Source organism: Solea solea, chromosome 9, assembly GCF_958295425.1.
Source record: "Solea solea chromosome 9, fSolSol10.1, whole genome shotgun sequence".
In the NCBI taxonomy this organism is placed as follows: domain Eukaryota; kingdom Metazoa; phylum Chordata; class Actinopteri; order Pleuronectiformes; family Soleidae; genus Solea; species Solea solea.
Window position 1 is genome coordinate 2,228,200 of NC_081142.1, and position 23,160 is coordinate 2,251,359.

Genomic DNA, 23,160 nt, shown 5'->3' on the forward strand with positions numbered 1-23,160 from the left:
CTGGCCTGTTCCATTCCCACGCAAACAGCTACAGCAGTTCCTGGGCTTTGCAAACTCCTACCAAAGATTTATCATCGTTATCATCTTTTGTCCCTGACTCTGTCTGGTCAAAAGTAGCTTGCTTATCTCCTGGAACCAACAGGACCCTAGCTTTCATCATTAAACGCTTCTGGTGGCCCACTATAGTCCAAAACACCCATCTGGATACCTCTGGTTTGCCACTGACCTTCCTCCATTAGAAGGAAATGCTGTTGTCGTGTGTTTCGCTGCCCAAACTCCTTTCGGCTCCTGAGACTGCTGACCTCATGGTTGAATATGCCTAAAACTCTATAGCCAATGCCTCTACTGGTAAGTATCCCTTCCTGTTGCCCTGGGTTAGCAACTACCCTGTTTCCTACCCAAGAAGAAGAAGTTCAGTCTGTTCAGGCCAACATAAGGTGGTGACGGTGTGTCTGGAAAGCTGCCCGTGCACTCCCCTAATCCTCCAGGTGGACTCCAGCCCCATCATATGTGCCTGGACAAAAGGCCTGGTTGTCCTCCAAGGACCTTCCTCTTCAGGTAGAATCAATGAAATTGGCTCCTAGATACATTAAACCTTATGAGATTGAGAAAGTCTTCAAACCCACCTGCCCTCAGAGTTCATCCTTCATCTCCTCCAGTCCACAATTCTTAAATAGGATTAGGGAAGATGAGTGACCACAAGTACATTAGTACATGTATGTTATAGTTTGTTCTCCAGATTCAAAACCGTTATTGTAATGCACGTAAACAAGCACGTAGTTCCTGAACATTTATTTTTCCACTGCTTCCCACAAAGCAAAAACAGGTATAAAATAGTTCAGATACATAAACACATTCAAACAATAAAATAATATCAATATTACCACTGTTGAACTTTTGTGAATGTCTCATGACTATGAGAGGAGGAGTTAACTCACCATACAACGAGTTATCTTTACATTCATAATTCACTTCATGACATTATTGTCTCGGCGGCTTCCATGGTGAATGTGATTATTGTCTGACAGAGAAACAGCCAGAGCCTCTTTAAGAAAACATGTCTGTCACACTAGGCTCGGGGCAGCAGCTCACTCTGACAATAAATTATTCATGCTTCTGTACGACTGAGTTTAGACATGGCAGAGCAGCGCTGGAAGACTGGGCAGAAACAATACCAAAGGCTCCTCCTTCTCCTCCATTTTCCTTCTAAATAATCAACAAAACATTTCCTTTTACATTCACTTGTAAAACTGAGCCTTCAGCTTGTTGGATTATTCACTTAAATTAAGGATGAATGGATTTGGGGACACCTTATGTGGTGGCATCATCTTTTTCTAACTTCTGTGATTCACACACAGTCATGAAGTTCTGTGGCAATAGATTAGACCCTGTGAACGTTATGCAGATTAATGTGATAAAGCAGGAGCATCAGACAGACACGAGGGAGACGGTGAGGTACCAAGACAGATGGGGCACATCATTCAAATGTGTCCATAAAGGGACAGAGAGAGAGTGGGAGAGAGGGAGAGAGGGAGAGAGAGTAGTAGGAATGTGTAAAGAGCAAGGTCACAAAACAATTGAATTGTGTTTCACTCGGGTTGAAACCTGAGCGGCCAGAGTAACCTACCACAAGACAAGTGAGTTCCTGTTCACCACACATTACTGTTGCTAAGCCTCGAGTGAAACGGACCCTTGTATTTGATCTGAATACAAGCTCTGCAAAATGCTCTCCAAATCCCAATTCACAAGTGATTTTGACTAAGATTAAAACGCTAGAAATAGAATTAAGGGAAGAAAAGACACAGGCAGCTGTTGCATGTGTACAACTCCCAAATAATCAAAAAAAACAAAATTAGAAGATTAGATTAAGATGGACGTCATTGAAAGGGAAATGTATTGATTTGTAGCCATTAAACCATTACCATGCTGTAGTCTAATAGTGTGGGTCAGGTCACTTGCACAAGGACACACTGACATTATTAGGCCTCCTCCTCTCATCTCTTCAATCAGCTCAATGACTCTCTACCAGCTTCTATTTGAGGAGACATCAGGCGTTTCGCCTCGTCTCATCTGTGCACATCAAGCCCAGTATTCCCAGAGGTCACAGCAAATTAGAATTTTGATTGAACGCTTACAAATTAAATGTTTGTATTGTATTTTGCGTTCATATTTTGGATTTCATTCTATTCAAAAATGTTCTTTGTTTTGTATGGTCTACAAAAGTGCAGCTTTACACGTCTGCAGCCTTAATTAACTGTATATTAAAAGGACATAGACACCTAAATGTTATAAAAGCAGAGTATTGTTGTTTTTTTCCATTAGTTTAAAATATCTGCTTCGATGTACTAACTTTTTACAGAAAGGCTGAATGGACACCCTCAAATGACAAGGCAAATTCTCTATATATAATTTAAATGGCATTTCTTTAGATATAAAGGAGAATTATAAAAGTGAAATACGACAATACAAAGACAGGCATTTAGAAAGAAATTACAAATTAACTCATTTAAATTGAAAATAGAATTAGCACAAAAAAAAGAAATGACGTGTCTTAAAATGGGGAGGGAAGATGTCAGGGTTGAAGCAAAGCTGCAGTTCTGTGAGAGTTTCATTGTGACTGTGCAGACAGTAATTAAACCTGCACCTGACGACCTGAAGGAAATACAGTTCCTCCCATAGCCATTGTGCACTTTATAAAGCAACAGCAGCCTTTTTAAAAGTGAATGAATGATTGAATAAATAATATAATAATAAATAAATGGCCCTCAGTTTTGTATATTTGTTTGTAGTAACATGGCGGTGCAAGATGGCGGCCTCTGTAAGGCAAGGCCCTTGCCTGAAATACAATTCCCAGCTAGGATACAAACATACCTATGGGCAGCTTTAAGTTTAGGCTGATAAACGGACACTAACGCTTACTAATAATCAGAATTAGAACTAAAAATGTGTTGTGCTTTCGTCATGTGTGTCAGAGGAATATTAACTTTGCTCCGTTTTTCTCTCCATCACCCTCCCACTCCTCCCTCCCCCTCTCGTCCCACTCTACTGCATTGATGCTGTTACCTCCCTCCGTGGTGACGTCATCGGCCCCGGAGAGCTCGCTCGAGCATCTTCGCTGAAGACACTCGACTCGACAACAGAGCCATTTTGACCGCTCCGGAGTGTGAGACAGCGGCCGACCTCCGTCATTCATTCTCTCCGTGTCCTTCCTCCCCCCCTGTCTCCACTGTCAAACGCCTGGACAGTGGAGGGTGGGGCTGCCTGGGCTCAACGAGACACCGCCGGTGTTGTAACCTCAGCCCTGCCCGGTTACATGGAGAGGAGAGGCTGAGAGAGCAGTTCCTCAGACCTGCTGCTGCTGCTGCTCCTGCTGCTGCTGCTGGAGGAAGAGGAGGAGGAGGAGGTGGAGGTGTCTCCGGAGCTGGATAAATAAATAAAACGCAAAGGAGCGACACAGAGTCACGGCAGCAGGAATAAAATTGGCTCTGCAGAGGTAAAGTACATTTCCCTTCCATTGTGTCTCAATGTCATTGTGGTGTTGTATATTTACTTAGTGTCAAAGCTCCTGGGAGGAGACGGGCACTGGGCGCGGCCAATGAAGACGCTGTCAGTGTCGGAAAATGTCACGTTTAAATGCAGAACGACGCTAAAGCTGCTGTGTAACACACGGACACACACTGTCGTGTCATTGTATACTGTGGGCTTACATTTTGTTACCTAATTGATTCTATGCATTGTCACTGTGCAGAGGATGGACGTGTGGCTTGAAGTGAAGAAATCATGTATGGTAACCTTTTGAAAATGACGTCATACATAATGGTAACGTGTCACAGCTGTGAATTGTCAGTTTTACCCTGAAACTAGCCCAATATTTAGGCCTTAAAGCCACTGTTGACCTGTGGTTATTGGGCTGTCATTTTAAAAGATTTAATTAAACATGTAGATATGATTTTTATACATGTACTAGTACTTACTTACTACTGTAAGACATATGAAACTAGAAAAAACGTGTCATCGTGGGTGAATTACGCAGGAGTGTGGTGGTAAGTTACATTAGACTGGCTTTGTCACTGGGAAAATGGTGGTCGCCCAACAAAGCTGCATCATCAGCTGATTGGTTTAGCATATTATAGCCATGGGTTTGGACCCAAAATGAAGACAAATGAATGAATAAAGAATAAGAGATTAAAGAGATTTAAAACCATGTATCCCGAACCCTACAATAGACGAGGCAGGATTTAAGCATGTGGATTTTCATCATCGTCACATATCCAAACCTGAATTTCAGCATTATATATTTGGTTTTTGTGTGTGTGTTGTTATTTTTTATCATAACTGATTATTGGGGTGGTTTATAGCGTGAATGCACCTTGTGTTGTGTGTTTTCTTTTCTCTTGTGATAGTGTCACTGTTGAATCTGTTCAGGAGCCAGATGTGCAGGTTAAACCAGGAAACACAGTGACACAGCAACAAATCCACCAACGCCCACTGACGATGATGATGATGATGATGATGATGACAAAAGGGAGACATTTACCAGATATGATAAAAAAAAAAGTCTGATACAAAATCATAAATGTGATACCAAAAACATTTATTTCATAAATATGAATAAAACTAAATGTAAAAAAAAATCTGCCTCATTCATGGCAAAGTAAATAATCTGAGGGGCAATACTTCAAAAGGATATTTTCTAAATTGTATGGAGACAGAAGACAGAACTCAATCTTTTTTAAATTATTAATATAATATATTAATATATGTAGTTTGACTTGAGATTGTGCTTTAAAAAGCAAATTGCATCATATTCCTCACTGTTAATGTGAGTTATTGATAAAAACATGAAATGACTGTAATGGGATCTGCGTGGATGATGAGTCATGGGTTGCTCCTGATACACCCACAAAGCTTCCACACACACTAAAATCACACAGTGATTTAATGGCCACGTTCAGTCTTTTAGGAGACAGTGACGGGAAACGGGTTGTTCATGAAACCGAGTAGCTGAATGGAGCCAGGTGGATTTGTGGCTGGTTTCATTGCTTTTGTCATCCAGGGGAAGAGTCTGACGTCTGACGTCTGGCTGTTGTTGCTGCTGCTGCTGCACTTCTTTTGTCACTGCTGTGCCATAGCTGTATTATCTACATCTCTGGGCTGTAGCTGATCATGCGTGGTCTTTTCATGGAGCAGCCACGCAGCAATGTCATCCTCTACTGTGCTGATCATGTCAACTGTAAGGGTTAATATACATATATATATATATATATATATATATATATATATATATAATATATATATATATATATACAATATAATATATATATATATATATATATTATTTTATATATATGTGTATACAAATATATATATATTATTTTATATTATATTATATACGAGCAAGTCATCTTTAAAAGGTTGTGGGTTTGGTTCCTGGCTCTGCTACCCTACATGCTGACGTGTCCTTGGGCAGCATGTGAATGGGTATGAAACATGTGTGATAGAAAACGCGCTGCACATACATACGCTTTATGAGTGGATGTGAATGGGTAACTTGCAAAACTTTAGTATAAAGCAGCTGTTTTTAGATTTAATTGTTTTTTTTTTGTTTTTTTTTTGTGGTGGAACTTAAGTTCCCAGGTCCTCGTTTTTTTTTATTATGCCTTTTACTGAAACAATGCTAACGCACAATGGGAATAAATGCTCCCAGATGTTCAATGTTTCTTTATGACAAGTGACCATCAAAGTATTTTATCTGTTTGATGTCTTTGTTTTCCTCTCACACAAAGTTGTAAAACAGCTCATTTTGTGCACTGTGCAACGACAGAAATGTCACATTATGCAGAAATTTATGGTTGCAATTGTTTGTCTTCTGTAAAAAAACTGTGTCCTCATGTACAAATGTTGTCTGGTGTGATGGTGTGATTGCTTTCCACAATCACACCATCTGTGAATCTTTACAAATTCATCCAAGCTTGTGACCTAACCTTTATTACTACCCTCAGTCACAAAAATAAACAACAAATACAGTTGTTAGATTATTTTATTTAACTTATTCAAAAGAATATTTAGAATATGTACACACAGCTGATAAATTGGTTCATCCCTACACATACTATGACTTGTCATTTTTTATTCCTAAGTTCCTTGAAGTGGAAATCTATTGAGAGACACCAGGCCAAGACTGTACCCCAGATAGTAAATAAAACTTAGGGAGACGGGGAATACATTTACATTTCTCAATCAGAAATACAGGAGAAGACAGAAATGAACCGTTTTCATAACAAACTGTAAGTCCTAATAAAAGTAGGAAATGAATTGAAGAATTGGACAACAATGACCTGGATGAGTGAGAAGCTACAAAGACAACTAGGAATCCTAATAATCAGTATTCACTCTCTGCTGCCTCCTACAGACCTGCAGGTCCTACCCCGGGGCTCTGAAGAAAGCATCTGAGGGTGCGAGGAAGACAGCACCATGTCAGCGGCTTCTGTGAAGGTGGCGGTGCGAGTCCGCCCTTTCAATTCCAGGGAGATGGGATTCGAAAGCAAGTGCATCATCCAGATGTCTGGAAACACCACCAGTAAGTTCTGCACAACCAAATGCCCCAGTCCACTTATTGTATGTGTTCTTGTTATATGCCACATTTCGATGAAGCGTTTGTCTTTTTACTGATGCATTTTTTAGCTTTTATGAAACGAGGGGTTTAGAAATTCAGGCCAATTACAGAGATACATGCCTAGAATTGCACTGTAAGTTAAGATGTACATTTTAAATGTACATATTTACAATAGTTCCTCATTTTGATCTAAAAACTGCATTTATTTATTTTTTATGTACATAAATACCTTCTTCGATTTGAGAGTCAGTTCTTGACTACATACGCTGTGCAACATTTGAATAGGTTTAATATTTTTTTTCTACCTAATATTAATTTAGGACAAAGCCTTTTATGTATTTATTCAAGAGATTAAGTCAGATTTAAAATGGGTCTCTATTTTTAATAAAGCTTTCTATTCAAATCTGCCCTGAATTAAAAATGTCCAACAAGAAAACAGTAGAAAACATTTGGAGGAAACATAGTTATTATTAAAATGATTTCATGCTTTTGTAAAAATGAAAATGACGGAATTGTTTTGGGGTTTTTTTAAGTTTCACGGTTTTCAACACATGTATTCCAGAGCAGCCCTCATCTCTAAAGTTATGCAGTGTGCAGAGTGAGGATGAGACTGGAAAGACACTCGATATGTAGCCTGCCCAGCAAAGTAAAGCCCTTCATTAATAATGGATGAAGCGTCCTGAAATATTTACTGTTTGGCCTAATTTCGTCGTCTCACCCCTCTTTCCTCATGTCATGGGTGACTAGACAACAAGCTGGGTGGCTCCTTTTTGGGTTGTCATATTTTGACTGTGTGATTTGTTTCATTATGTGACCAGAGCAAATATAATCTCTGAATACATCTTAAATTGTTCTTCTAAGCTTTGTCACTTTAAGGATTTCATGGTGTGGTGGAATCTTCCAGAGCATTTCATGGTTATAGACTGTCGAGCACTGGATGATATTTATTTTTTTAGCATTGCTGTATAAACAGATTAGATTTTGGAAGCATACGGTATTTACTGTGTGAATGTTTTTCTTATGACACAAAGCCAGCTGGATATGTTTAATCAACCACATTATCTGGGTACATGAATTTAAAGAGTGTCTGAATTTCAGTGGAATTTAATGTGATAAACATCTTCTTCTAATTCTTTACTATACAACAAGTTGGACAGGTGCTGCTTGGGCAGTAAAACATTATTTATTGCAATATAATTTATTCAGTAGCAATGTAACTAGAGTTTAGTACATCATAATTTAATGATTATGCATCGTCAAACATAGTGTGAAGTATAAAACACTTATATGGTTGTAAAGAAGTGTAAGAACTCAAGTTCTCCTTCCAATTTCACTCGAGATCAACAATCAACCAGACATTTAGCAAAATAGTTAACAACATTAAATCATTTGGAAAATAGATGTATTGGGACACATCACATTCAGATAGACTGTCCTGTTACTTGTTTACCAAATATGATTTACGTTCAGGTTACAGACCACAACTGACCAAATTGCTGAACAGGCATGAAATGTAAAAATAAAAGAATATAGTAAATATATAAAAGCAGAGAATAATTTAAAAAAAGAAATACAAAAGGCAATAAACATGTTTACAAAGGCACAGCTAGTTGTTTTTATGTTTATTTCAAGTTTATTCAAAAGGGTCAGAGCCTATTAATAAGCACTAGTGTACAATACACATGTAAATATGTTAATAAGTCCATAGTCCTTTGGCAGATGACATTACACAATCATTTGAGTCTAGCACTCATCATTCAGGCTGATTGAACTGTAGTGGATACAAATAAATGGGTCATTGAGCCCTAAGTTTAAATTTTGCAAGTAAAAATCTTATGATAAGAGGAAATAACTGAAACAAGAGGATAGAATGTTGCTGCAGACATTTAAATATGACATAATTGAATACTTTTAATAAATGGTGCACTGTGAAAACCCACTGAAAATGTATGAAAATGTATGACGTGATCAGATGGCTGATGATATGTTGACGTGATCTGAATGACACGCACTGATGCTTATACACAAATTTGAATTTGAAGTACAGTTATTGGTATTGATTTAACACAGTACAGACATTAAACTGAGTTTACCAGCAACACTGAAAAGTCTGTGCTTGTTGGATGCACCAGGACTTTTTTCAGTGAGCCTGCTGGTCTCTTAGCAGAGAAGAAAGACTGAGTCAATAGCCGTGGATGTGAACTGAAGGATGTGAGCAGAGTGATGTCACTAAAGAGGCCATTGGTTTTGCTGTCTGGACGGGTGGAGTGGGCTGGGGGGAACAGAGGCGGTGGTATCAATGCCCCTTTGTCTTTCTCTAGTCTGGATGGAAGAGAGGAAGAAGAAGAAGAAGAAGAAGAAGAAAGAGTTCTCAGGGTTTGTGTGTGCGTGTGTGTGTACTTGTATGTAAAAACCTTATAAACCACAGGAAGTTTTGTGAAAGTGAGGACAAATGGCTGCTCCTCACGGCTGTTTGTGGGTTAGAAATAGAATAAGGTTTAGGTGGTGATCAGGTTAAGGGTTCAGTTAAGGTATTTAGTTGTGCTGGTTAAGGTTTGGGTAAGGGGCTCGAGAATAGCAAGTATTCAATGAGTCTCCTCACTAAGAATGCTGCACAAAAGTGGTTGTGTGTGTATGTGTGTGTATGTGTGTCCCACTCTCTGCTTTGTACTCCCTGACATTCATGTGTGGGTCAATAGCCCAGTTCCCACAAAGCAGGAGAATGCCACGTAATCTCACTATGTGAGAGATCTTCCCTCCCTCCTGACCTTAATTAAGATGCAGGGGATTGAGCTGGAGGAGCAGTGAGCCTCATTCCATTCTATCAATCCACATTTATTGCAAATTACATTCACTTGAAAATATACAAAAGCTCTGAAACAACTTTGTTTGTTCAGAGAAATTTGAATGTACACATTTTAGACTTATATGAAAAAGAAAGGAAAGTGAAGCCAATGCAGGAAGTGCCTGAAACCTGTATTCTCTTGAATAAGCCCCTTGGGCAACATCATTGAAAATGACTTAACACTGGATTTATACCACCAGTAAACATTTATCCAAGGAGTTTATGTTCTCAGTCACTGACTTCAGATCTTTATCGGTACAGCATAATGACCATTTTGTAAGTAATTGTCCCTTTTAGAGTCAAATAGATAATATAACTGAGCATGTATCAAGGCATGGACACTGTGTTGACGGCGAGTCCCATTAAGTAATGGAGGCGGACACGCAGTGTACCAGCTCTTAATCAGGTTTTGCTCGGCCACATTTTTCTTCTGGGTTCCAATAACCAAGATGGTGGGGGAAAAAAAGGCCTAAAATGGCTCTTCACAAACCAGTGTGTACATTTTCCACTAGTGGAATGATTCGTAGTATTTCTGTGGAATTGAAGAAATAGTATTTACTGCTTGAAATGGCCACGACGGACAGCTGCAGTGCCTCTTGGGTGTTCAACGCGTGGCTCACCAGCTACTGCTCCGAGTAGCTCGCCAAATGTTTAAATAATCAAACATAAACCTGCTTACATTTGTATCCAATCAGACTCAGAGGTGTCCCGTCCACTTCTAACACTAAATGATTCGCCAATTAGTTATCAATCAAACAGCTGCACTGCTGTCATCTTAATAAGTGAGTGTTGTTGTGGTGTGAGACCGGCAGCAACGATGACTGGGACAACTGTGCGTACCAGTGTGAGGCCAAACACCGTTTTGTGTGTACATGCAGTGCCAGTCATCTCACAGCTGTACATGTGAATACTCTGATACATCATTCACATGTATCTGCCCACATGATAAAAACCAAGAGTGAATAAGCCATAATATCGGTGTATTTGTAATTTAATAGTGTGTGAGATACAGTATAATATAATATAATATAATATAATATAATATAATATAATATAGTATAATATAATATAATATAATATAATATAATATAAGAAAATGCATACAGACTTTATTTATTACAAAATGTGAGTTGTGGACACTAACATTTTGTAAATGTTCAGACAAAACAAGCTCATTGAGTTTGGCTTGAAACAAGTTATGAGGAAAAACACGAGTTGCTGCTCTCGGGCCATTTTTATTTTATCAAAGTAAATGCTGGTGGTGTAAATGCTTTATAGATTTATCTGTAAAGCCATAGACAACATACAACCTGCTGCTGAATATAGCATCTGCACCATGTGGCTCTCCTCCAGCCCCTGTCGGTGAGTTCATACCGCCTCCTCCTCCTCCTCCTCCCCCTGTACCAGCCCTGCTGCTGACGCAACCACATCCACATTTCCTCCTCTTTTGGCTGTGGGTAGGTCAGCCATGACGTCTGTGACTGTCTGACCAGCATCACTCGGTCACATTAATGAAAACCCAAATAAAACCCTGCTATATTCAGATGCTGAACGCAGCAAGAGATTAGAGCAGACAATAGGAGATGTAGGCATCGTGACAGTGATAACAGAGATGAAGATCTACTGTGTGTTGTAGTGCAACACACAGTTTGTAATTTCTTCCACTAGGGATCTCTCAGTCAAAACAATAACAAAACACCTGGTTTGAAATTGTCGTCTCGTTTGGCTTCCCTGTGCGTTTGAGTAGTCGTGATCCGTTAGTGTCCATAAGTAAAACTTTCCTTCATATTACCCTCATTCATGTGATGAGTGTCACTACGAGGCAAGGTTTAAGTTTCTTTATATAGCACATTTCAACAACAAGGCATTTCAAAGTGCTTTACAATAAAAAAAAGAGAGCATTAAAGCATTAAAGATATAAAAGGCAATAACACAATAAAAAACATTTAAATCGAGAAGCAAACAGGTCGATTTTCAGGCTTGATTTAAAAGAATGAATTCATTTAGCAGACCTTTGTTCTACTCGTACAACATACAGTTAATATTTTAAGTAATCATGTTATTCCTTTGTATAAAACAATTATTCACTTTTATACATAAATACATTTTTAATAATTATTATGCTAATACAAACTATGTCCACACTCTTTACCATCTCTTTTGATTTGCTCCAGGAGAAAAAAACGTCTTTATTAATTCCGTTTTCCCCTCTGTGATGTGGCTTCCTGTCCTGTCATCATTTATAAACTCCATGACCTGAATTTAAAAGGTGTTTCCATCATAAAAATAGAAGATTGCTGAGACTGGCCTCAGGTGGAGATGACACACAAGCTGTGACCTCTGAGAACATCACACATGCTACTGAGTGCAATTTAAATAAGCGGCTCTGTCATGGTAACTGCCAGTCACTGACAAGCTGAAGTAATTACCTTATCTCTTGTATCCTCTGCGCTGCCGGCTTCATCTTGTATGAATCACAGCACAGTCAGAGATGAGTCAGCAATGACAAAATGTCCCACAGTGGTTTGACTTCTGGGAAATCAGATCTAGGTGGACAGATACTGATATGTTTCTTTTTTAAACCACGTTTCTTTCTTTATGTGACACTCAATTTATTGAACCAGGTCAGCATTATTTAACAGAGAGACCAATCACATTACGCCACATGGCAATCTCTTCTTGTTGATTACTACAGAAATAAGATAACCAATGTATCGCTTCCCTAATGCAAAGTATTACCATACTGTTACTATGTGTCGTGTAATGTAAAGTGTTACCGATGCATTTCTGCATCCCACATCAACGATTTACCTGCTCAAACAGGATTAGTCAAACTTATTACAGCATTATTGCTGCATTTGTTAGTGTCTCGCTATGAAGAACAGCTGATGGTCATTGTTTTACGAATGCAACAAAAAAAAATTGTAATACAATGCGACCTCGGGAAACAAAAGACTGTGGATCAGCCTCCTCGTCAGGAAGTCAAATAAATAAATAAATAAATAAATGTAGCTGCAGTTTCTGAGGGAAATAATTCTGCTGGTTCTCTGTGTCGCAGAATTAGAATCATTTTGCACTGTTTACATGATGTTGTGCATATGTGATGCAGAGTGGTTTGCTCATCTTCATCATACACAGCCTGTATGAAACAGAGCGAGAAGGCAACTAAACTGGAACTCCTGCAAAGTAGTCATTGTGTTTGCACTTCTTTAGATATGAAATAACCAAATAAATCTTAAAAGTGAACTTTCTTTGCATTTGTTTCAAGACGCACTGCTAACAGTTTCTTTACATTGTTAATATGTCCAAGTTATGAGTTGTTAAAATCCAAGTTCAGTCCAAGTCTTGACCTTGAATACTACAACACTGATTACAAGGTTACAGGCAGTTTCAAAAATACGTGAGCACTGAGCAACCTTCTTCTAAAAGCCAACGTCACCAGAGATTACTGGAAGAGGTAACCAGCATTAACCTTATCAATGACACACGCATAATGAGCACAAACCACCTCTTGATTACTGTCAAATGTCCATCTTGTTCTAAATCAATGCTTCTAATGGTGATGGTGTGATGTCATGATGACGAGATAATGTAAAGGACTATTTGCAGCAGGGGTCAGTGAGGAAATGAGAAGTGTGGGTAACATTTCAAGCTGATTAATGACATTGATTTTTTTTTTGCAGCAAAACCTCATGTATTTTAAGTGCCAAAGAGAGAACTGTGTGTAAACTCAAGTGCATCTATATGACCGTCCTCCAGGGCACCTGAACGCAACAGGTCTAGTAAACCGGACCTGATTTCTGTGTCAGGATGAGGAATGGGCTCTGAGACAGTAAACCTGTCACAGCCACACTGGCCGATATTTCATAGCAGCAAAAAAACGCAGTATCAGTGTGGAGAGGAAAGAACCGCGTGTGTGTGCTTGAGAGTGTACTTAGCCCTGGGTCTTTTCCTCCATTATCGACCACAGCTGCATTAGCACAGAAAGTGGTGTCTGGACCTCTGGGAGAGCAGAGGAAGCCATTTTCATTTTCATAGTTCACTTTATGTTGTTCATGTGTGGGTACATCAGGCACTGGAGTTTACAGCGGATGATGAGACAGCCCTACATTTTCCTAAAATGGTTTCTATCATGTTTTTAATGACACTCGTACAAATGAACTATGTAGGTTATCACACAGCTTTCTGTTTTTCTTTCATATTTCCACATGTAAGATATACCTATAGGAAATAGACAAGGGTGTGTTGTATTGTTTAGTTTTACACTCTACTTAATGTAATGTTCTTGTTCAAATGGCAATGATCTTTAACTCATTGCTCTCTACCAAAAAAAGACTCTTGCATTCATCTTCCAAAGTGCCTGCCGTCCTTAATGCTAGTGATAATTGTTAGTTTGGAGATTCAAGGCCACTGAGACCATTTCATAGCTTTTAGCACGCCATGACAGTGACCCATCCTGGATCGGGTTTCACATGAGCAGCTCTCACCCTCCCACTGACCTGTGTTCTCTCTCCCGTCTTTCAGCCATCGCCAACCCCAAACAGCCCAAAGACAACAAGAGCTTCAACTTTGATTACTCCTACTGGTCCCACACCACGGTAACTGCTGCCAAACCCCTCCATAAAAACATGTTTACTTTGCTTTGGATTTGTTGGTGTTGCGTGCGTCAGATTTACAAGGTATTTTGTGGCTGGTTATTGATTATTGATCTGCGTCCGCAGCCTGAGGACATCAATTTTGCCTCTCAGATGCAAGTATACAAAGACATCGGCGAGGAAATGCTGCTGCACGCCTTTGAGGGCTACAACGTCTGCATCTTTGCGTATGGGCAGACAGGTGCTGGCAAATCTTACACCATGATGGGGAAGCAGGACGTTAAGGATCAACAAGGAATCATTCCTCTGGTATAGACTCACAGCTACGGGATAATACGGCTATTACTACATACTTTATTTATACAATTATTATTGACGAGTATTTCAGCTCTGTATCAGTAATCTGCATCCATACTAACTGAAAATATAATCCACATGAACCACGCATGATAGTGTAAACGGGAAGTTGATTCTTTTTTCTGTAAAGGAATACTAAAGCGAAACCGCATTAGTGAAATGTCTGGTAAAAAGGTAGAAAAAGAAAAAAGTAAGAAAGTAAGTGATAGTCAAGTTGTAGCCACTAAAAACCAGTCGGGAAGTGAGTGCAGGTTACATCATTTCAAAAGATCTCAGTTTTTTCAGACAGATTGAAATGGAGCTGCAGATTTTTCAAAATAAAATGGAGCCAGCAGTGTTTTTAAATATATATATGTATATATATATATATATATATATAAATAAATAAATGGAGAAGAAAGTAATTATATTATTATACTTATTATATACTTATTAATATATAACTTATTATATAATTATTACTATATACTGATTATACTTATTTTTATTCTACTAATAATCATGTTGTTTTCTCTCTTCCAGATGTGTGAAGATCTTTTCACTAAGTTTAATGACAATACAGACAACAGCATGTCTTACTCTGTGGAGGTGAGCGTACATGTCCTGCACTTTCTCTGTATGTGCCGCGTATCTTGGACTCGTGGTCATTTGAGTCGTTGATGCCAATAACTGTGAATGTGAACAGGTGAGCTACATGGAGATCTACTGTGAACGTGTGCGGGATCTGCTGAACCCCAAAAACAAAGGGCACCTGCGTGTGAGAGAACATCCACTGATGGGTCCCTACGTGGAGGACCTGTCCAAACTGGCTGTCACCTCCTACAATGACATCCAGGACCTGATGGACTCCGGCAACAAGGCCAGGTGATGAAGCTCTTAGTTCATACATCGTCACTCATCTCACTCACTGTCAGTAAACAAACCATATTTCACTTTCAATGCCTTTATTGTCAGTGTACCACTGGTTCATATAATACATCAATTACAGACAAGTGGACACATTATAGTCTTAATTGTTGTTAAATATGTATATGAATATATGTAGTTATAAATAATGATATATATTAATAATAAATATAATAATTTATACTGGCCCTGTATATCTTTTGCTTTCACTACTTTAATCTCTTGACAATTCTCTTTCCCAAACGTCCTCCACTTGAACTCATTTGTGTGCAATGTTATTACTATGCAACGCACATAATGCTAAGCCAAGGGGCAACAGTGGCATTTACTGCCATGTCTTTATTACAGTGACTGTAAACTGTGAAGCCTCTGAGCTCATGAGAGTCGGGTTGTTCATTTAAAACGTAGGATTCCATGAAGGTTCCCAGTTCCCACTTACGTTAATGATGTTATGTGATTGTGTTACATTACATTATGATGACTCATTATTTAATCACACCATGAGAAACAATGATGTGTCTGGCTGTTGTTCTCAGGACCGTGGCTGCCACCAACATGAACGAGACGAGCAGTCGCTCACACGCCGTCTTTAACATCATATTCACGCAGAAACGCCACGACGCCGAGTCTGACAACACGTCTGAGAAGGTAGAGGCGTTTTAAATCACTGCCTGAGTGATTCTGGTTCACATGAATCCATTACCACCATTACCACTGCTTATCTATGAGGCCATTGATTGATTGCAGTGAATTAAATCTTCTCGTAAACAGGAAATCAATGAGTGTGTGAAGGTCACAATGATAATAATGTAAACCTGCCTCTGGAATAAAGATGAATCTGTTGAGTTTTTGCATTATTTGAGCTTCTGTTTTGTTTGTGTAGGTCAGTAAAATAAGTTTGGTGGATTTGGCCGGCAGCGAGAGGGCAGATTCTACTGGAGCTAAAGGAACAAGGCTGAAGGTGAACATGTTATTAAACTGAAACACAAATGTTTGTCTGCTTATATATAAAAGATCTATAATTTAATGCAAAGATGTGTGTGAATCTTTAATGTAAATGTCACTAAATGTCTCTTTTCTATCATAGGAAGGAGCAAATATCAACAAATCTCTCACTACTCTGGGGAAAGTCATCTCTGCTTTGGCAGAAGTGGTATGTGTCTTTATTTTATCTGCATGTAATACAAAATTTAATTGATATTACCCTGAGTAAACCACCTTATTTTACTGTCTACTAAATTTTAGGACTCTGGGCCGAATAAGGTAATTTATTTAAATAACTTTTAACCACTGTTTTTCCTTAAAAGCAATATTACATCATTTGATTTCTTCTTTTTATTTAAAAACGCAGAATAAAAAGAAGAAAAAAGTGGAAAGCTTCATCCCCTACAGAGATTCAGTCTTGACCTGGCTACTGAGAGAGAACTTAGGTATGAACACAGTTGGGTGTGGGACGAAATTATGTTATTAGTTGAACAAAAAAGGCTTTAAATTCTAAAACATGTTTGAAAACACGAATCTCAAATAAAATCATTCTAAGTCCTGAGGTCCTGAAATGACTGGAAAGATACAGGCTCCCCCTTGTGGTTCAGTACTTCAGAGTATATTACTCGTCCCATCCCTAAGCACAATATTTCTCTTTTGACAGACTCATATTTTTATGATTTTGAGGAACGTTTGCTAACGAATCCCTTTTTTAACTTATTATCAGGCGGTAATTCTCGCACGGCGATGGTCGCTGCTCTGAGTCCAGCAGATGTCAACTACGACGAGACCCTCAGCACACTCAGGTATTCCACAGATGACACAGTTTCCTGCTGCATCTGTTTCCTTCCCGTCTTTGAAGGTGACTGATGTGTTACATGAGACACATTTTTCACTCCGTCAACTCATCGGTCTCACACTTCAGACACGGGTGGATTGTGAAGACGAGGGTGTGCCGTGTTTATGTGCTTGTCTGCTCCTGCACGTGTGTCGGCATCACGACTGACGACTTCCCTACGCTCTCACAGGTACGCAGACCGCGCCAAACAGATTCGCTGCAACGCCGTCATCAATGAGGATCCCAACAACAGATTGGTGCGTGAGCTGAAGGAGGAGGTGGCTCGACTGAAAGACCTCATCTTCGCCCAGGGCCTGGGTGACATCATTGAGAGTAAGATCACTGATGTTATATCGAGCTTAAAGGAATAGTTTGTGTTATTTTAAGTGTGGTTGTGTGAGGTATCGACACATTAGCAACACTGATTTGGCTCAGCACACTTCCATGTGTCTGTGAACTCGCCTGGGAGCTCACTGAAAACAAGGCTGGCGGCAAGGACAGAAGGGACAACAGATTTTGTCCACTTCACTTAAGACTAACCAAATAAAGACTACAGCTGCTTAGAGCTATCTTAAGAGTTAGTTTGTCCTTCTCTGGCTGGAAACTCTCCTGCCTAGTTTAGTAAGTTTGTTTAATCCAAATTAAGGAACCCAAATACCAAAGATTTGAACCTATTGATGGAGACAGCAGTGGATTTAACAACTCCTGTGTGCTGTGCTGTAAAATATCACAGATTTTCTTGGACTATGGACTTTGCTGTGGCGAGTAAACAGATACCAAACGTCAGTCTCCAAGCAGAAATGCAAAAAAAGTGGCAAACATATTGTTGTTAATATTATATATATTTAAGACTTAAGTAGAGCTTAATCGATTATTAATCGATTACTAAATTAATCGACAACTGTTTTGATAACCGGTAATCGGTTTGAAGTTTTTTTCATGATTAAAACAATATTTCCGATTGTTTAAACTTCTTAAATGTGAGTATTTTCTTAATTTATTTGCTCTGGATAACAACAAAATCATTAGAAGTGAATCATTTTGGTTTGTGGACAAAACAAGACATTTGAGAACATCATCATTTCCAGGTTTGATGAACACCGATCAACATTTTTTAAGGTTTTCTGATATTTTATGGACCGAGCGATTAATCGAGAAAATAATCGACAGATTAACCGATTATGAAAATAATCGTTAGTTGCAGCTCTAGACTTAAGCACTTGTAGGTTTTATGTGGTGAGTCTTTTTAAGTGGCTTAAATATGATAAAAATCATTCCCTAAAGAAAAAATGTCCCTTTACTTTCAAACTGCTTGCAACAGTTTGAAACCTCTTTTAGTAGCAGGCACATCATTCTCACCTCAGTCTAAACAGTCTGGCCACACCCCCACAAAGCTGCACCTTTATGCCAGAGACAAACTTGCTCTTAACTAGTCATGGCACGATCTGAGCTCTGCAGTGCACCATCTAGTGAAATATTCCACTAACGTTGATAATAGCGCGTTGATAATAACAACTGTGCTCATGACAAGCCAATAATTTAGTGGTTAAACAGCAAGTATTTCACTGGCCTTAATCTCCCTGTGTGTGTGTGTGTGTGTGTGTGTGTGAACCAATGCAGACCACTAAGTGAGAGTAGATTATTTTTAGATTGTTAGTCATGCCTAACTTGGCAGCTCACAATGTATTCATATGTTGTAAATCCAAAACTGACAGAAAGGCGTGTGGGTGTGTTTTTCTGTAGTCTTTGTCTTAGATAAGTGTTTCTCGATGATAAAATGGAACATTCTTTTAATCATAAATAAAAAAGAAAAGCATCTCCTGGCACAAATCCCGTGCCTCACTTATTCAGCCATGCAACAGCAGCACCTGCTCTGCCATCTGTTTCCATTTAGGCGGAGTTAAACTCAACAGCGATAGTTATTAGTGAAGGAACAGCCCACTCACGTTATCTGTCACTGGTAAACAACAACATATGAATGCATAGGATGATGGAAATCCTGGTTGCAGGAATGTTATTGATGCAGGAATGGAATTGATTCTGAATGTTTGGATGTATGAACCCTCACTATATCATATTTGAAGGTGTTACACGCTCTTTCTCTCTGTGTCTCTCTGTATCTTCTCTTCTTGCAGCATATCGTGGGTCTGGTGCTGAGATAGAGGGTTTGAAATGTGTGTTTTCTGGCTTTGGCTCTTGCTTTAGCTCTTGCGGCCGCTTAGCATCATCGTTGCTTATTGTGATAGTGAACACTTTGTTTTTTGTCTCTGCAGCACCATCAGTATGTTATCTTAATGCACACTCACCATTATCAGCCATTATATGAGGTACACCTAGGAGTGACACTCAGAGTGGTCTTCTGCTGTATGATGGTCCTCTGTATACCTAGTATTAACTCAAATAACGTCTGGTTATTTGAGTTAATGTTGCCTTTTTACCATCTCAAACCAGTCGGTTTTGTTTACACAGAACTGGATATTTTCTCTTTTTTGTATCATTTCAGTGGATCAGCAGTTTCTGAAAGTCTCATATCAGCCACCATGCCACGTTCAGTGTTACTTACCTGTAAATCACCTTCCTTCCTCATTCTGATGCTTAGTTTGAACCTCAATAGGTCGTATCTTCCCAGTCTACGTGCCGAAATGCTGCCATGTGATTGGCTGAGAAGATAGCAGGCGTACCTAATAAAGTGAATATAAGTGAATATAATTGAATTCTTCTATTTTTCAATATTAGAAACAATTCATATCTTTAAAAACTCATAAATACCTGGCATTAGTATGATATTCAATATCAATAGTGTCCTCTGTGTTAATGCTCCATCTTGTTTTAACAAAGTTGATATTGTTTTAAAGCTAGACTTAATCGCAACTCAGACTGCAATCTCTATCAGAAAAATGGAAATTAGATATTAAGATCAATTTTCAAGCTTAGTCATTTTGGCTCTAATCTTAATTCAGGTCCTCACTGACTTCACTGCGTGTGCCACATCCTGGTGCTGCAGAGATCATGTGTCTGACCTGGTAACTGTGGCATCAGTGGGACAAAGCTTTACTGTCCATGAACCAGCACCAGAGCAATATAATATGGGAAGTTTTATGGGAGCACAGTATGATAAGATATGTTTCATCTATCATTTCCCTGATGTAGAGACTGCAGCCTCAGATTTCCCCTGACAGAGTCTGTCTGGCTCTGTCGCCTCCTGAGAGAGGGGGGGAGACATCACACAGTAAACACAGGACGATGATGATGATGATGATGATGCAGCCTTTGCTTACAGACAAGAGTATTATCATGTGCATCGTATTGGATCTTTGAGGTTGTCATCTCATGTTATCCCATAAAATGTTTACTGTCTTAACCACATGGATTCATTAACTGCAAAAGCGATATTACGTAACTCATCCTTGCGGGCGACAGCCTGTCCAGATGGATTGGTGTGATACATTTTCCCAATTTATTGCTCTGTGTTGCCATGGCGGTAGCAGCAGCAGCAGCAGCAGCAGCAGCAGCAGCAGCAGCAGCAGCCCTGGGGTTTGATATTTTTCATTTTGTAGAGTCAGTCACAGGCCTTTTAGGTGCAACAACAAGACAGTGAACATAAAACAGGGAACATAATGTGAAATATACAAATTAAGGACTCGTCGTGTCTGGTTCGCTGCCAATGAAATTGATTTCTAGCTTCATTAATTTGCTAAATTTCGAGAAGCACACTGAGCATTGAGTGCATCTTGCTGCTTTTAGATAATAATCTTAATTGGGATATGTGGCTCGCCAGTGTTCTGTGCAGGAAACACAACCCCGTTACAAATGAGTCACTTAGCCTCTGCACGTACAGTAGGGTTACGTATTTCATTTTTTTGTTTTTGCCATTTCTGATGCTTTATTGGTGAATCCCTGTCTTCATAGATTTTCTTTATCAAATGTCAGATGAACAGTGCCGTATGTTTCCTTGTTTTTGAATGATCCTGCTTGATTGTTTCTGACAGTGACTGCACTTTCATTGGTCATGGCTGGCTGACGGCCTTGTTGCATCTTTTTTAAGTTGGCGGCTTCTCACTGGCACTGCTCGTATGCTCGCAGTTCAAATTTCTCTCTGTGGGTTAGATTTGTTTCAAGCCACATATCTTCTTTCTTTTCTACTCTTTCCCTTCTTTCCTTCTTCCTTATTTGTTCACGTTTTTTCCATTTTCTTTATTCCCTGTTATTGATTATTTCCGAAACCCACTCCCCGTACACTCCGTCCCTCCTGCCCCCGACAGACCTGTCCGATTTCACGAACAATAACAATAAAGGCCAAGCTGTCAATCAAAGGGGTGATCTCTCCACAGTGACCAATGCCATGACGGGGATGAGTCCCTCTCCGTCTCTCACAGCCTTGTCCAGCCGCGCTGCATCCATCGCCAGTCTGCACGACCGCATCATGTTCACCCCGGGCAGCGAAGAAGCCATCGAGCGGCTGAAGGTGAGCGGACAGAATGCACATATGCTCCAAACAACCTATTCATCAGGCTTTATTTATATAGCACTTTTCCGCTATCTGTCTGTCTGTCTGTCTGTCTGTCTGTCTGTCTGCATGAGCAAGCAAGGTCTAGTTCACAACCTGCAGGAGAAAAGTGCAGATCATTCCCATACAAAGCACTCACCAGATACAGTATTTGTTATTTTAGCTCAGTCATTAGACACAAACTCATTCATTAGTCCCTTTCTCACCACTTTTTCATCCCCAAAGTGGCCCAGTCCTTTTATATTGATATTTTATATACATTTTCAATAAGATTTTCATGTTTTGCACATTCCTTTTCACACAATATATTTCAATAGGAGCGACATACTTAAATTCCATTGATACATTTGAACTAAACTAAAACAAACGAGAAATGACTGCTCACCCCTTTCTTCTTTAAATGTCAGGAAACTGAGAAAATCATTGCCGAACTCAATGAAACCTGGGAAGAGAAACTTCGCCGGACAGAGGCCATTAGAATGGAAAGGTATTCTGTTTTCATTTCTCATTTTATTTTAGTAGCATAGTAGTATTGTTCATAAATTGTGAATGAAAGGGTTGCATCCAAATGTAATCAGACAGCAATCTGGTGATGTTTAATAAAAAAAACAGGAGATGAATCCTGCATTAAATATGGTGTCATATATTAAACAGCGACGTAAAACATTCACTCTTCATCCACAGAGAGGCCCTGCTTGCTGAAATGGGCGTTGCGATACGAGAAGATGGCGGAACAGTTGGTGTGTTCTCCCCTAAGAAGGTATAAATGCTGTAAATCTCCTCTGTGATCTGATGCTTATCATTTAAATGACTGACTTACCTGCTTGTTTATTGACCCCAAAGCCCACCGATAACCCTAGAAAGCCCGAGCCTGTATTTATCGACACAGTCGGGCTGTTTTCCCCCAATGAGGTTTGTAGCTGTGTTTAAAGACCTTTCCTCTGAGTGAGTGCTCGCCAAGGCAGATGAGATGAGGGTTTCTCGGTTTTCATTAAGTCTTACTGTAAATCTGCTTCATCACTCACTTCAAACACTCTCCTCACAGCACTGGGTGTAAACAGGGGGGGGAACGATAATGGTGTTGGGCCCCATTTTTAGTGATTTAAGGCTGTTTGCCTGCAGCTACAGAACATGTGGCTGAGACAACATGCAACACTCGTGCTGTGACGCTGTGGAGGGTGAAACTGACTGCATGGTTTTAATTGTCACTTGTTATTGTTTCCTTACTGCGAGACATTCTTTTTCACTCCTGTACACTACTGTATGCTTATGTTTTATTGTAAATAATGTGTATGTTGCTCACCATCTCTGCTGTGGGTAAATAAATATTTGTTCTGTGGCAGACGCCTCATTTGGTGAACCTCAACGAGGATCCTCTGATGTCTGAGTGCCTCCTGTACTACATCAAAGACGGAATCACCAGGTGAGAGAGCCTTGAAATATGGTGCTATAATCGAAAAATAATATATATGTATGTAAAAAATATTTCCCACTTAAATTTTGATTTGGAAT

General features: G+C 39.4%; 1 protein-coding gene across 17 annotated transcripts in view; it reads left to right on the forward strand.

Annotated features, from left to right (window-relative positions):
• The first annotated feature begins 3,089 nt into the window (after window positions 1-3,089).
• kif1aa (kinesin family member 1Aa) overlaps window positions 3,090-23,160 on the forward strand; it is a 48,111-nt gene continuing 28,040 nt past the window's right edge. For 5 of the 17 annotated variants that reach the window (XM_058637690.1, XM_058637692.1, XM_058637694.1 and 2 more), the window contains exons 1-18: window positions 3,090-3,493; window positions 6,413-6,580; window positions 13,986-14,059; window positions 14,183-14,365; window positions 14,936-15,001; window positions 15,099-15,277; window positions 15,856-15,967; window positions 16,203-16,280; window positions 16,407-16,472; window positions 16,565-16,582; window positions 16,671-16,749; window positions 17,031-17,109; window positions 17,332-17,474; window positions 19,277-19,315; window positions 21,404-21,606; window positions 22,056-22,135; window positions 22,333-22,408; window positions 22,992-23,071. In XM_058637690.1, the coding sequence (XP_058493673.1) occupies window positions 6,475-6,580; window positions 13,986-14,059; window positions 14,183-14,365; window positions 14,936-15,001; window positions 15,099-15,277; window positions 15,856-15,967; window positions 16,203-16,280; window positions 16,407-16,472; window positions 16,565-16,582; window positions 16,671-16,749; window positions 17,031-17,109; window positions 17,332-17,474; window positions 19,277-19,315; window positions 21,404-21,606; window positions 22,056-22,135; window positions 22,333-22,408; window positions 22,992-23,071 (1,661 nt within the window). In that variant the 5' untranslated portion in view covers window positions 3,090-3,493; window positions 6,413-6,474. The remainder of the gene's footprint in view (window positions 3,494-6,412; window positions 6,581-13,985; window positions 14,060-14,182; window positions 14,366-14,935; window positions 15,002-15,098; window positions 15,278-15,855; window positions 15,968-16,202; window positions 16,281-16,406; window positions 16,473-16,564; window positions 16,583-16,670; window positions 16,750-17,030; window positions 17,110-17,331; window positions 17,475-19,276; window positions 19,316-21,403; window positions 21,607-22,055; window positions 22,136-22,332; window positions 22,409-22,991; window positions 23,072-23,160) is intronic. The other 12 variants (XM_058637696.1, XM_058637699.1, XM_058637700.1 and 9 more) reach the window with 4 other exon arrangements.